At 39.9% G+C, this 15,948-nt stretch overlaps 2 protein-coding genes across 2 annotated transcripts; one reads left to right on the forward strand and one right to left on the reverse strand.

Annotated features, from left to right (window-relative positions):
• The first annotated feature begins 222 nt into the window (after positions 1-222).
• agk (acylglycerol kinase) lies at positions 223-5,020 on the forward strand. Its single transcript, XM_034142136.1, has 14 exons — positions 223-469; positions 555-594; positions 695-774; positions 859-934; positions 1,041-1,166; positions 1,282-1,376; positions 1,952-2,021; positions 2,225-2,304; positions 2,389-2,446; positions 3,658-3,805; positions 3,905-4,002; positions 4,146-4,216; positions 4,330-4,414; positions 4,542-5,020. Exons 1-14 carry the CDS (start codon positions 360-362, stop codon positions 4,674-4,676), a joined length of 1,272 nt encoding a protein of 423 aa, XP_033998027.1. The 5' UTR covers positions 223-359; the 3' UTR covers positions 4,677-5,020.
• Positions 5,021-7,806: 2,786 nt separating this feature from the next.
• dennd11 (DENN domain containing 11) lies at positions 7,807-15,790 on the reverse strand. Its single transcript, XM_034141756.1, has 9 exons — positions 14,963-15,790; positions 14,289-14,388; positions 13,765-13,923; positions 12,318-12,471; positions 12,090-12,228; positions 11,830-11,961; positions 11,594-11,744; positions 11,035-11,103; positions 7,807-10,291 (listed from the first exon to the last, which is right to left on the reverse strand). The coding sequence occupies exons 1-9, from the start codon at positions 15,393-15,395 to the stop codon at positions 10,096-10,098; spliced, it is 1,533 nt and encodes a 510-aa protein (XP_033997647.1). The 5' UTR covers positions 15,396-15,790; the 3' UTR covers positions 7,807-10,095.
• Between the last annotated feature and the right edge of the window lie 158 nt (positions 15,791-15,948).

A 15,948-nucleotide genomic window follows, 5' to 3' on the forward strand; every position in this document is an offset into this window, starting at 1 on the left:
AGCTAAGTGGGAATTGTAGTTAATTCATGTATTTCCTGAATAAATTATTTTAATACATTTCAAATCGACTTAATTCATTTTAAGAATTCAGTACTCTTTCAAATATTATTTCAAACTAAATATTGGTAAATCAGCACCCGCTATGCCTCGAAACGGGTTAATGGACCACAAGTGACACAAACATTGGTTCCGCCCTGTGTTCGCCCGTACTGTTTTGACGTTACACCAACATGTCCATGCAGTCTGACAGTAGAAAACCCGTGACCGCTGGGATGAAAATGTCTCATTCATGAATATAAAACATCGCAAATGTTTCACTTTATTAAAATAGAGTGCTTGGTAACTATTTAATCAAAACCATGGCTCGGGTTGTGAAAGTGTTTCGCACTCTGCGGAATAACTGGAAGAAATCCACATTTGCTGTGTGCGTCTTGTCTTATGGAGGCTACTGGCTGAATGGTAAACACAGGTGAGTGTCTCAGGTTATAAAATGATCTCAAATATGAAAAAAGCATACTGCATGTTTTAACATTGTGTGCCTTGTGTTTTGCTAGTGACTCCCTACTGCGGAGGGAGGCCTGTCTATTGGCCAGGGTAAGACACTTGTTTTTGCTCATACATTGTCATAATTTAAGCCAAACCCCATCTGAAATGCATTTTTAGGCCTAATTGTAATCATCATAACTCCTGATAGGAGTTTGGGCGTCAACAAATAGCACCACATGAGCGTCTGAGGAAAGCAACAGTAATTTTGAACCCTGCAGCCTGCGGTGGGTAAGTATCCTCTCGGTATTTTCTACACTTAAGACCCTGGTCTTTCTCACAATATTCACAACTTCCTCTCTAAACCTCCCCCAGGAAAGCCAACAACCTGTTTGAAAAGAATGCTGCTCCTATATTACACCTGGCTGGTGTGGAGGTGACAATAGTAAAGGTAAACTTAGTTTTATTTCCCATTTGGAATCCATCAGTGCTACAGTATGTGTTTCTAGTAGGAATCCCATGTGACACCATGAGTTAAATGACTTGTTTCTTCACAGACAGATTATGAGGGCCAGGCAAAAAAACTGATGGAGCTTGCAGAACAAACAGACATGCTGATCGTGGCCGGAGGGGATGGCACCTTGCAGGAAGTCGTCACAGGATTACTGCGAAGGCCCGATCAAGTATGTCTCACACACTTATTGTATTGTCACCAGGATTTGGTTTTAGAGATTAATGCAAAACATGTCCCTATTTTTCCATTTATTGATGTCAATAATGCATGTTTAATGACTACAGGACACCATCTGTCAGACACCCATTGGATTCATTCCACTGGGCTCCCGCAACTCCCTGAGTCCGAGTCTTCACCTCCTCAGTGACAACAAGGTCAAGTAAGTATCTATTTAAAATTATACTGAAAGATCCAAATGTTAGCATCATACAATCTCACTGGGTGTGTCACACTAACTACATATCGGACAATATATGGACATGACCTTGTTTATTTTTACTGACCCCAATATTGTCAATGTGTTTTACATGCATCTTTGTTTACTTCAGTATGTCACTAACAGCCAGAATAAACAGCAGGGTTGTCCTATATATTATAAGACTTGGCTGCAGCGCATATCACACATTATTGTTGACAGAGCCCCGTAACATTTTATTTTATTTAGGATATTATATATCATATACTTTGTCTCATTCAAATTCCATTGTCTGAATAATACAAAGGATTAAAGTAAATTGTCTTTTGAAAGGGTGTTCTTGCATTAATATGCTATTATACTTATAGTATATCCGTATCATTAAATGACAGTAATATAGTTTATCTCAATTATTTCTAGGATCATTCATGGTCCAAGAATTAGTTATTGTGTAAGTTATTGTTACTGTGTCAGACTGTGTAAAAATACAGTATGTGTATGTTTACGTTTTTTTTTCTTCTCATAAATAACTTTCATAGAGACATTACATCAGCAACACTGTCCATATTGAAGGGAGAAACTGTTCCTCTGGATGTGCTGCAAATCAAAGTAAGGAAAAATATAAAATTGATTAAAAATAATATAACTCTTAAAGGTACAGACTTGGCTTGGTCAGTTTTTTTTTTTACAGGTCATATTAACAGATGATCTAAGACATATTTAATCTCACATTCATAAAATGACTCTTCTCATGAAGTAGTATAATGTATCCATTGTTGTTTGGATCTATAATTTGTGTCTTTGTGTTCCAGGGGGAGACAGAGCAGCCCGTCTTCGCTCTGATGGGATTACGTTGGGGTGCTTTTAGAGATGTGGCGACAAAAATCAGCAAGTAAGATCACAACATTGGTCACTCAGATTATAAACCCTGGATAATTCCCCAAACATGAAAGTAATTAACCTTTTTTTCTAATAGATATTGGTACCTTGGACCACTGAAGACCAACGCAGCACATTTGTTAAGTACTCTACATGTAAGGATATATTTTTTTGTTTAACATACTTGGGTTAGAACAGTATATTTAACTGGTGATGAGCTTTTATAAAATATGATATCAGAAAGCCATGTGACTTCCCTAGTACGAAACACGTATTTTAAGCATGTTTTATAGTGTAAATTAGCCCTTTTTAGTTAGATTTTCTTACGAACAAAGAAACACTGACATGTATAGCCTGTTTTCTACATCAATTGAATATCAGATGGACCTTAAACAGTTGTTAACATAAAAGTATTTCTTAAGTGTAGGTTTCAGATCAATACTAGTATCCAACAATGATTTCTATCTCTAATAAAAATAAACAGTCAATTTTGTTGACACCAAATACTAATAGTAAATATATTTTCTTAATTCTTTATTTTAAAATGTGTAATTGTTAATATGTATTAAAAATATAAAGATGATGAGGAGCCTCATTAAAGGTAGGGTAGGTACGTTTGAGAAACCGGCTCGAGATCGCTAGAATTTGAAAATACACAACCGGAGAAAATCTGCCACTTCCTTATAGAGCCCCTCCTCGAACACACACGAACGTGCACATGACCAATGAGGGCACGAGATAAGTTTGTGCACAGATGGAAGGCTGACAGGCAGGTAGGCCATCCAGTTATTTTAGCCGGGCCGGCTAAAATGATTGGTCGTGCTTTTTACAGTATTACGGCTTCCACAGATGACATTTTTTTATGGATTTTTTGTCAAAGCACTTAAGATATTCATTGCTATCAGGATGTTAAGAGCATTCCATGGAATATAACAAAAAGTGTATCTTGAGCCGGTTTCTCAAACTTACCTACCCTACCTTTAAAACACATCATTGCCTTGTCTAATCAGTATTCTGTAACATACCATAGATAGAGGTGTATTAGCATTACTGCTAACAGTTTACAAACAACTCAATAGAAGAAGAATACAAATAATAATAACAAAATATATTTTTTAAATGATTTACATCAAGAAAAATAATGATCCCCATTTACCACCATGCACACATGCATACAAATATTTAATATATATATACAAATACAATTTATGCATTAAAACAAATCAATAACAGACACAAGCAATACAAAAAAGAGAAAAACAAACAGAACAGGGCCTAAAGACTTCAACCATCCATCTGTTCAACGTCATGAAATTATTTCCCTATTTCATGTCTCCCCATTTCCTCTTCACCTTCCCTTCACCAGGAGTGGCCCCTGGTCCGGGAGGTCTCAGTGTCCTACTTGGATCCAAACCTGCGGCCCCCTGATCTGTCCCCTCAGAAGCCCCAGAGACCCAGCCTGCTGTACCGCATCTTCCTCCGGCTGAAACACCGCTGGAGCCCTCCTGTCGTAGGTCAGTGTGTGTCATTGTGTCGACGCTCGGGTCACAGCATGGCAACTTCACAGCAACATCCCAACAGTAAATGACGTCCTTCGTGTGTGTGTTCCACAGAGCCTCCAAAAGTGGAAGAGCCAGAGGAGTGGAAAGAGGAGCAGCTATCGACGCTAGAGCTGTTTGTTCAAACAAACAACAAAAACCCAGTGCAGAGGGTCAGTACAACAAGATGTGTATTTAAAAAAAAAATGTACCTGTTCTTACAAAATCCTGAGCAATTGAATACTCATTCGGTGTCATTAAACATTTTTTGCCTTTTTTTGAATTTGTATTTGTTTCAATTTTTCCCTACTTGCAGCGTATAAATGACTCCATGATGATCTACGCCGAACCAGACAACCTCACAGTGAGCGAGTACATCACTGTCGGGTCAGTAAATACAGTTTTTCATTCATCTGATGCAAACAGACACATTTGGCATCCTTTTAAAGGTAATGTTAAATTCAATTCAAGTAAAAGAATGTAAATGTTCTTCATCCTAGAAACAAAAAAGACCAGGACCCCACCGTATTCACTAAGGAGTCCACTAAACTGGAAGCCAGTGCTTGCCGGCTGCAGCTGCCAGAGGTCAGATTTCATAACTTTTTCAATAATTTTACAACTAAAGTACTTCTGATATTTGTCAATGTACTTTCTAAAGATCAGTATTCCAGTTCTGTGGCACTATTTGACTTTATGTTCTCACGCCCCGCAGGGTACCGCTGGCTTTTACAACATCGACAACGAGGAGTACGAGGCCATGCCTGTAGAGATAAGTCTGTTGCCACGGAAACTACGCTTCTTTATCAGTGCGGAGCGCAGGGAGCAGCTCCTCGCACAGATGCAGTGATGGAAAAATACATCACAACAAAGAGAAGATAAGAACAGACGGAGACAAAAACTGATCTCAAGAGAAACACAGGAGCAAAGAACCGCCAGACACTCTGAGGTTGTTTGGAAAACAGATGTCATACTAATGGATTATTTTACTACATGTAAATTATGATAGAATATACAGTTTATCAATTATAAAGATCACATTACACACTGTTGTGTATAAAAGGACCAAGGCTTTGTTTCTTTAGGCCAGTCACCTGTGTACAGATTGACCTGAGGAACGGACGTTATGTTTACTGAATGGTTTACTAATGCCATCACATTTCAACTTGGTCAATAAAAATAATTTCTGTCCAACTCAAGTGTATTTTGTAAGTATTTAGTACATGGCCTCTAGAAGAATAGAATAGGGAGGGATGAAACCCTCTTTAATGGTCACACATGCAGAGCACACAGCACACACAGTGAAATTTGGCCTCTGCTTTTAACCCATCCTAGTACAAGGAGTCTAGTACTAGGAGCAGTGGGCAGCTATTGTACAGCGCCCGGGGAGCAATGGGAGTGGGGGGGGAAGGGGGGTGTCCGGTGCCTTGCTCAAGGGCACCACGGCAGGGCAGGAGGTGAACTGGGACCTCTCCAAGTAGAAGTCCACACTCCATATTTAGGTCTGGTCGGGGACTTGAACCAGCGACCCTACGGCTCCCAGTCCAAGCCCCTACTGACTGAGCCACTGCCTCTATTGATAGATGTATGTGTTTCATGATTAAAAAAAAACACACAAAACTGCACTGCCGCCATAGGTTCATTTCCGTTGTGATCCTCTGCTTCCACACATAGCACACCGGAATTACGGGAAATAATAACAAGACAAGAAATAAGAACTCATTATATTAAAGTTAAACATTTTTGTGACTTTCCTGTAGTATGTTATATAGGTTTTTCTGCATGTAAATGGTCTGCAAAGGATAAAATCCCAGTGTTCCCTCCAGAGGGAGTTTCTATCACACACCCCCGCCCTGCCTGCAACGCCTCCATTGGACTCCTTTTGTTTACATCCGTAACATAGTGACATCACTATGTAACACTTGCGCTTCTATTGGCTAGCGCTCCAACACATTGTACGTGATAGGCTAAGGGGCGGGTCATCTCGAAGCAGTTAATCAATCACAACAGAGTCAGACCACTAACCAATCGGAGCAGACTAGGCTCTGGTTTCAGACAGAGGGTGAAAAGAGGTGCTGCAGCACAGACAGTATGAGAAAAATAAAGAGCTTTTTGAACATTAAAGCATGGAAACATGTCCCAGTAGAGACAGAAAATACAAATATGAACCTGAAAAATGAGCAAAACAGGGCCCTTTTAAACATGATCTGTAAAATGCTCAATTTCACATTTGTGGGCAGATTGATTTGGTTTTGTTGTGGGGCTGGGGCAAAATGGAACTGATGGACAAAGAGAGAAAGGACCGACCGGAAATCAAAAATAGCCATGCATAAAGAAAAATATACAGTGTACCAGAGCATTGCGCTGGCTGTGAGTAGCCTGCAGGGCTCAGAAGAGTATGTATGGGATGGAGGAATGGTGTATAGATGAATGGATATGGCAGAATAAAGGGATGCTGCAGCACTCTGAATGTGTCGCTAATGCCCAGATCTTGAAGCAGGAGTTTGGCAGACTCATGGTGAGGTCTGATCTGACAGATGGTGGAAACAGCAAATCTGTGAGATTAAGCATGGCTGCATCCCAGGCCTCTTATCAGCTGGTTGGAACACAAAGGGAGGATCTTGCTTTGATGTTGGTGGTGTTGATTGCTGTGGAAAGATAGTGTGGGGTAATGGCAGATTTGAATAAGTAATCTACCAATCTTTACATTTTTAAATGTTGTACTTTTTACTCTTCATTCATTTGACCTCTTAGGTACTTTTTGTTATTATTATTATTTTACAGATACATACACATTTTAACATAATGTGGTAAAACTGTGTACTTTAGTGATTTTAATTTGCACTTGACATAGAAAACAAAGCATGGTCGACATTGATGCAGTATATCCTGACATTCAATCCCTAATATGGGTCAAGCTCTGTAAGTGCATTTCCCATAATGCAACTGGGTAGCATCTTAACTAGACCGTACTTGCTTTACTTGCCATTAATTGTTATATCTTTCAAACCCCACACTTGCAGTTTGTAACACAGGCTTTCTTTTTAAAGTGATAGTCTAAAGACAAATTTAAACTCGACCCTATGATGTCACTGGGGTTATTTTTTTGTATCTTTCGTAATATCCTTCAAGAGCCACAGAACAGAAGACATATATGTTCTGAGAAACTGGAGTTCTACACTCCTTGTTAAGAGTAAACTGAAGAATTTGTAAAATGGTGGAATGCCCCTTTATATAAAGTAGTTAAAATGGGCTCCACATTAGCCAACTACATCAGTAAAATATTGTTTAAATGTTAAAGCAACATTAATATAAATTACATAAGAAATGTATGTAAGAGAGCAGGAGCCCCCCCACAGCCATCATGTACAGCTTCTACCGAGACGCCATCGAGAGCAGCCTCAGCAGCTCCATCACTGTGTGTGTGGTTTGTGGACCGCCTCCAACCGTAAGACCCTGCAGCGCATTGTGAACACTGCTGAGAGGATCATCGGTGCCTGACTCCCAACACTCCTGGACCTCTACAACACCCGCAGAGCACTTAGCATTGTGGGTGACCCCTCCCATCCCTCCACCTGCCTCTTCACCCGCCTGCCTTCAGGGAGGAGGTTCCACATCCACCAGACTCAAAAACAGATTTTTCTACGAGGTCGCAGGATGCTGAACTCTCTCACCTCCCTCCCACCTCTCCCCCCTGCCTTAAACTGTATGTGTCTACGTTTGATTATGTAGGTATTTTAAGACATTTTAACTTTTATTCCTCAGTATCGTGAGAAACAGCAATTCGATCTCCATATCACACACAGAAGATTGACAATAAAGTTGACTTTTTCTTTTTTGCATCGGGAGTTCATTTACTTTGAATGCTGTAAGTATATCTGTCTGTAAAGTAGTACAATATATTTGAGGGAAGAGAAGTGTAGTGTAGGATTATAAAGGAAATGGAGAAAACGGTTTAATAGAGAATTAGATAACACAAACTGTATTAATGTTTTATTGTTTAACGATGGCAGTACAGTGAAATGAACTCATGCTTGACTAGATGTGTACATTACTGACATCTTTTACAGTGTTTCACATTAGTAAAGGTGAAGACTTATTATTCTGTGAGTACTTGTTATTTACATTACAATCAAGAAGGAAAAGGTTACACTTTTTATTTGCTGCATGTGTGCAATACTTTTGCTATCTCTGACATTCAGTAGAGTGACAGGCTGTACAAACGACTCTGATGCTGGTCTGTGAACGACTCCACAAAGAAGGCATGTTATACAGTAAGTGTGTGTTGTGTACATTCCCTTATACATTTAACGAACAGTAAAGCAAACACCGTCAGAGGCAAGTGTATAGGTCTGCTGAGAAGTAAATAAATGAGTCAGGGTGAACAGGTTTCACAGCAAGGTCCTTCAGAAGTGTGTAGGATAATGTACTTAGTCAGCAAATAGATACAGTAATGAGTCTGGTTCACAAATCACATTTCCTTAAGGCCCCATTTACACAACAAAGAATTTCAAATAAAATACTTGGTTCACTTTTATTCTGTTTTTGTAAACCCAGAAAATTGGTGAAAGTCAGGAGTTCTCAATCCCAGGAATCAGCCCCTGAAAGATCATTTTTGGAATGTGTTCAAATTCATGACATGTTCAAAAGCTTGCATTTTGGGGGGTTGGCAGGAGAACCACTACTCCAAATGTATACGAGGGAAATGTATGCCTTTTGTGTTCCAACATGGAACAAATGATTGACAATGATTTAACACAAAGAAATGTTTGTCAGGGACACAGACGAGCAAAGAGGATATTTTTGAAGCTGCTCAACAAGTATACCATCACGGACTCCTCACTCAACGCGTCACAAAACACATATTGGCCTCTGGTGATGAAACAGCCACAGGTTCAAGTAAAAAAAAAAAAGGGAACAATGAAAGCCTTTATACAGTGCAACAGACTAATTCACAAACATTTGCTGGCTCAGACTGTAGATCATAGAATAACAAATATTAAGCTTGTGTGCATTAGGAGATATTCCAGTGGTAGACATGGTGCAGCATTCATTAGTGTTATACAGTAGTCACATTCATGGAATATTCAAGAACCTCAGCTTCACATGTAACACAAGAGAACGTTTCCTCACTGTGATCAAACACAGACACATTATCACATCTACCTCATGTTGAAGGTGCATACAAAAGGTGATTAAAGTATTAACAGCTTTCTCTTCTCAATAAGTGAGTCATTTTCATAATCATTTACCATCCCCATTATTAAAAAAAAAGAGGATAACTAACAAACGTCATTACTGCTCACTTACAGTTGTTAAAAAAAAATAGAACTAGAAAACAACGTGGAAAATGCACAAACATAAATAAGGCCGATTTCAATTGGCAAACACTTCTATTCAGTGCTGCAATCTGCAATCATTTTTATTATAGATTAATTTGGCGATTATTGTCTAGTTTACTAGATTAATCATTTAATATATCTATTTATATAAAAATTGAGAAAAAAGGGAAACATTTCAATCCCATTATTTTAATCTGAGGTGGTATCCTTAAACGTCTCATTATCTAAGAGGCTGAAAACTGATTATTTTCTGTAATATTTGCACGGAAAATTACCCTACGATTCTACTATCGATGAATCAGTTATCAAAATAGTTGGCGATTATTTTTCGTTGCGGTTCTAATCCTATTGCTTCCCTTTTGAAAGGGAAATAAAGTATTCAAAAAGCATCCATCTACAGTATGTTATAACAGCATACCCCCCCTCCACCTCCATAATATGAATCTTACTCCAAAGCTGCATGTTTGTGAATGTTTCAATGACTTCTCCATTGTGATTGGTGCAGTGGGGAACAACGAACCATCCTGTGGGGACCAGAAATGATCAAGATGTCCATACTTTAATCCAGTGCTTCAGCTGAGTTGAGACTTATTTTCTGATGATAAACAGCACTGAGTGATATAGGATGTGAACGGCTACAGTATAAGACCACGCAGCTGCCAGGCGATACACAGTCTGCTGGGCAAGTGTTACTCAGCCACTGTGGACGTGTGCGCCATCAATTAACGTCCTCGCCCTCCACAATGTTTGGAAACAGTCTCCACAGGTCAGATGAGACAGACAGAGGGAAAACCGACACCCAGTGGGGGACAGCAGATGGAAATCCCAGGGGGGGGGAGGCAGTGTCTTCGGTGTCTAGGTGTGCGTGGGCCACGAAGGCACAAATATCCAGTGCAGTTTCCCAGTCTGAGGGGGGGGGGAGGGGGCTCAGTGGCAGCAGAGGCTGTCTATGACCAGCGTGATGTCTAGACCGTACACCTCCAGCAGGTCCACCAGGAAGGAGCGGTCGCCCTGGGGGTCCAGCCCCATGGCCCTCACGTGCTCAGCGGTCAGGGTGGGGTCGTTGCTCCCCGCTATGTCTGACAGCGTCTGGAAGATGCGGTTGTTCAGCTCCATGAAGAACCTGGGAGTGGATTAAAGACAAGAGGGTCACGCTATGGTCGTCAGCGACACATTCAAATGAGAAGACCATTCTCAACAGGACTCCCTAAAGTTACTGTTTGGATAAGTTAGTAACATTGCAACCTAAATAAGGTGTTTATTGATTTTATCTTTGCGTTAAATCAAAGTGTAGACTTACAGAAGACCTGTATTTTCAAGCTGTCATTTTTTTCACTTTTTATCATTAATTTACAAAGATACACTTAGATTGTTGATTGTGTACAGCTGGTATGGCTGCGGACATTTACCTGTCTTCTTATAAGATATTCAATTGACCATAACTTCAGACTTGAAAATCTGTACAGCTAAATAGTGCCTTTATATACAAAATGTCATTGAGCTCGATTAAATAAAAACATTCCATTTCCATGTACATGTATGAGACAAATAATATTCCTAAAAATTAAGGGAAAATATATATAGCATATTCTGTTTGCCTTCATGCATGCATCCAATAAACTGATCTCATATTGTACGTATATATTTCCTAGCTAGTTTTCATTCTTTTTTAAGAGCTTTAAAAAAAATTAAAAAACTATCCCGCATTTACTGACACTAATCAAGCCAAAATCATTTAGATTTCTTTATCTGAATGCCAGCAAACATTTTTTACTAAAGTGTTTCAATCACAGAGCTCGCTTGAATCTGCATTGAATACATCGTTAGACTCACAAGCAGCTGTGAATACATTTGTCAAAGACTCACAGAATAAACAGATCCTCTTCATTTGTGTTGCAGTCACCATCCACCTCCTGAGAGTACAGCAACATTTGCCTGGAAAAAAAAAGGTCAGCATATATTAATATAATATGTAAAAGAAATAGGATCTTAAGGCATCTAATTGTGTTTTTCGCTGACTAGATTTAATAAGTGTCCAGGTTCATATTGAGGCTTTTCTTAAAAGCTGTCTAATATAAATGCAAGTATCACATTTGAAAATCTACGGGCCATTGTAGGAAAGAAAAAATGACAGAGCCCGGGCAAGGGTGTTATATATTATTCTAGCAAAGGTATAACTTTACATTTTATACAACAGTGGAGTTTTATTCTAGTAATTTTGTGAGTTTTCTACTTAAATTAATTGCTTTAATCTCATAGAATATCCAAGTGCTTTTATTGTAAATCTGTCCTAAATTCAGATTAATTATTTTGAACATTAACCCCGACCCTGCTGCATTTAAAACGTTTTTTTAACCTATAATAGCCCTCATACTTCCTTGTAAAACATCGTTGAATTTCAAGTATTCCACAGAGTGTAATTTACCTCTGTTCGCTCAGTTTCCTGTACTTCTCCTTATCCGCTGCATTCACTCGGAGCAGTGGCTGCAAATGGCTTCTGTGTGTTTTCACATTCTGGTTATCAATGTAGACGTCGTACAGCCCCTTCTTCTCCTCGAAAATCTTCTCAGTGGTGCCTGAAAAAAACAAACATACTCATTTATAAAGAAGCCTTTACATAGACTACAGATAGTAGTACAGTACAGTGAGCGCTTTACTCACAGGCCACGTATGACATCTCTTTCTCCAGGGTGGGGATGTCTGCTATGTTGATGTAGAAGAAAGGCCGTAATTCAGGAACAGAGACACCGATTCCAGGAAGAGAGACATTAGCCAGGCAGCAACAGCAATACACTGAGGGGAGAACAAGAACATAGGGAATGAAACATTTCCAAAAAAATGGAAATTTAAAATAAAAGGAAGCGACATTAGTATGATTATTACATCCTGGCTTCCAGTGCATGTGTGTTTAAGCTTCTCACCTCTGTAGCAGACCACACCCACAGGTGGAGGGGAGAAGATGAGGATCCGTTTCCTAAGCAACGCAAACTTCCACAGCACCATGATTTGCTCCCCGAAAAACTGGATGAACTGCGACATACAGCCGGCAGGGTGGGTGATCTGCAGAGGGACAAATATGTCGTTGTTGTTTTTCTGTTGTTTAAATCTGCCATTACCTACAGTATACATGTGCTCCACTGCTAACACACCTTCATTTCTGGGTGCATACAGCGGTTGATGGAGGTAACACTCCAGGTGGGGCAGGCGGTGACCAGACCGTTTCCTGCAGGGGGGAGGACGGCCTTCTTATCCTCGTAGAAGGCCTCCAGGGGAGAATACTGGCCCGGACTCTTCAGCTGGAGTCTAAGACGGAGAAAGAAAATGAATGTCAGGTTAGAGTCAATCAACCCTTCTTAGATTTATGTCACTAAGAAGATTAAGTATTGCTTAGTTGTATTTAAACAAATAACATATTCATTATGTGTCAATGTTACTTGACCATACATGAAAGCTCACAGCAATTATTTTTAATATAATGATACGAAAAACTGTAGTATATCCGAGCAAAGGTAATATCATTTACGAAGCCTATGTTTATATATGTTTTAATTATATATTGATTAATATTGATAGTGTCATACAACATAGGGATGAAAAGGTTAATCATATGCAAATGAAATGTCATTATGCACTAGTGCAATATCTAAATCACAGTGGGCTGATTATATATACAAATATTCATTATATATTAGTACTATTAAGCATTGGTGTTGCAAAGATTTACTTGCCTAAGAATCATTTTCTACATAATCAAACAAATCTCTGCTCTGTATAGATGTAGAATTTTTCAATCATTTTAATATATTTTTCAATAGTGTAAAAATTAAAACAATGATTATTAGTTTCAATATCATGAATCATATTGCACCTGCGGTATCAGTCAAAATAACTGCAATGTCATATGTTTGCCTAACTGTTCAGTCCTATTCTTTAGTGTATCAATATTTACTTAAAGTCTAAGTAAAAATAGGCAAAATAACAGATTATGTTTGGTCCGTTAACTATCCCTTGTTCTTAAGTTGCATAGCGGGATCATTTGAGGCTACACACATTACATAAATAAACATTTTCATTTTGGTTTAGCCACCAAAACCATAAACGCATAACATATTTATAACACCGTTTGAGTGGCTGTTAAAAAAATCCACAAGAACCACACATAGATTAGATTACCAATCATTCAGATCCACTTGTACTCAGCTGTAACCTGAGCCATATGTATATCTTAAGGTGAAACTGTGGCTGCATCAGATATTTATACATAGTCAATGATGAGATAAGCTTTCGTGAGAGGACCGAGGCAGAGTTACTGAGGAGAAGAGAGGCTGTCAGGGTTTATTCCACTTCCGTGCTTAGACTTCAGACTAAAACTGCATTTAAATTGGGCTCCTGTGACGATAGCTGTAACCGGGACTCTGTGCTAATGTTTAATAGATGAGGGAACCTTTTAACCAAGAGGGTAGGAGGTAGGAACATAAGGAGAAACCTGTTTACACAACCACAAGAACAATAATAACAGAAATAGGGTGGTGGAAGGTGAGTGAATAAAGAAAAAACAATGAAAAAAAAGACTCATAAACACAAAGCATGTCTTACCTGACTTGGTTCTCCAGGAAGTGCATGTAGCGGTACAGCAGGGTGTAGGAGGGAGACAGAATTCCCACAGACTTCATCCTCGCTCCTCGCTCCAGCTCACTGTCCACAGGCATGTTAGCAAAACAGGCCAACCCAAAGTAACAGCCCTTACGGAAATATCTAGCCGAAGGAAAAACAGAAAATGGGAGTTAATGATTTCTCAAATCATAGATACAAAACAATTGCATAGATCGGACTTGTGTATCTCTAACTACTAGATTGTAAGGCTGCAATCGATTGACTAATCAATTAGTCAAACAGTTTTGATAATTGGTCAATAGTTTAATGATTTGTCATGCAGAAAAGGCTGTTTTCAGCCACTGAAATATTGATATTTTCAACTTTTCCCTATGTCTGTCTCTGGGCATTTTTGGCTAAATTGTTCTCTTTTTTCGGCTGATTAATCGATAATGAAAATAGTTGCTTTTCTTCTTGATTTCATGCTTCCTGACTGGTGTGGTGAGTGGGTGAGTGGGTGTACGTACATAAAGTCACTGTTGATCCGATGGGAACCACTGGCAATGGACTTGAATTCCACTCCGTCCAGGTTGATGTCGTGAGGCAGGCACCACTCCACCATATTCCCTTTTATTCACAAACACACAAAATAAACCACAGTTACTTCCCATTCTGTCCACTTTCATCCTGGCCACTTCCCCTAATCCTGTATTTTAGTCATGTAGGAGCAAAAGGTCAGGGACAGTGGAAAGCACTGACTCAGCTACTGTAAATATACACTGACCCCTTCTATGAAGCTGAACCACTGACATCCTGGTCTTGTTTGTTATATGGCATGGTTTACCTTCTATACCAGCTCTTGCATACTCTTTACAGTTTGTTAGCTTGCTAAATCTGGCAAGCCAGACCAGGAAATTAATTTCTTCTGGAAGGGTTGGCCCATAACAATAAGGGATATTTCACCACTGTGGGTTGTTAATATTGTTTACTAGCGTCTTGACATTTAACATATGAGTTTACGACCCCACCTGCTGATAGCACTTCACGCCCTTAACCCCTATGACTCAGTATTAAAGCACATCAGACATTCCAAGATAACAATCATGGGATAATCGTTTTAGGAAATGTAGCTATGTCATTCACAAATGAGAATTGTAAACAAATGAGAAAATATACATCTTGTTACAATAGGATTGCTTACCTGATCTTGTATCAAAGGTAACCACGAAAACAGACACGATCTGGTCCTTCTCCTCCCACTGATCCCTCACCGAGAGGCCGGGGAAGGGAAGATTTCGATCTGAACCGAGGGGCTCCGGGCGATGCCACCCGAGCCCACAGATCTGTGTCAACGGGCGGCCCGAGTTTCCGTTCCCGCTGACAACAACAGCTGTTCCACTCTTCGTCGGGCTGCAGATGATGGTGGTGTCGACGGTGCTGGTGCTCCACCCAGTACCAGCCGCGGTCCCCGACGGTGTGCGACGCCCGGCGGCTGGCTTCGAACTTTTCTCCGCCGGGGCGTCCTCCTCCTCCCGGAGCGGCGGATGCAGCGCGGGCTGGGCCGCCTGGTTGGGGTCGGGTGGTGGGATCTCCTCCCAGTCCAGTAGCGGGGCTCGGTCCGACTGCTTCACCATGATGATGCTGCCTCGGAAAGCGAGAAAAAATAACACAACAGTCCGCTATCCAGTAGAATCGAGCACACTAAACGCTTCGCTGGAGCCGGATCATGATGTCCTGCTGCTCGCTGGGTTGTTTTCTGTGTATTTGTAAGCGTGTCACATTCACTGACGGGCTTCTTTTCCTCCGCCTGTCTCACTGTTTTGATGACGTAGCTGACTTCCGCCCACGTGTCTCTATTACTATTTCATACAGTGACCTAATTTTGGTTATGGGCATTTTATGCTGCCCATATAAGGCTTAAAAATATTCAGTCTAATGGACATACAGCATAAATGTGCCTTTTGACTATTACGTAAATATTCGTGATATTTAGATTGTATCTAGTTTTACTTAAATTGTTCATTTTAGTGTTGTTGTGATCGAATTACACATTTAAATATGTATTCATATACCTTTTAAAGTTCTTATTTTGCTCGTTTTTAAAGTAAGGCTGTTCAAGTGGATTTTGCAATTAGCTGCCATTTTTAAAGTCAGGTGTGCGGTTTGTGAACAGGTCAGCCAATCAGA

This window comes from Trematomus bernacchii, unplaced genomic scaffold (genome assembly GCF_902827165.1).
Source record: "Trematomus bernacchii unplaced genomic scaffold, fTreBer1.1, whole genome shotgun sequence".
In the NCBI taxonomy this organism is placed as follows: domain Eukaryota; kingdom Metazoa; phylum Chordata; class Actinopteri; order Perciformes; family Nototheniidae; genus Trematomus; species Trematomus bernacchii.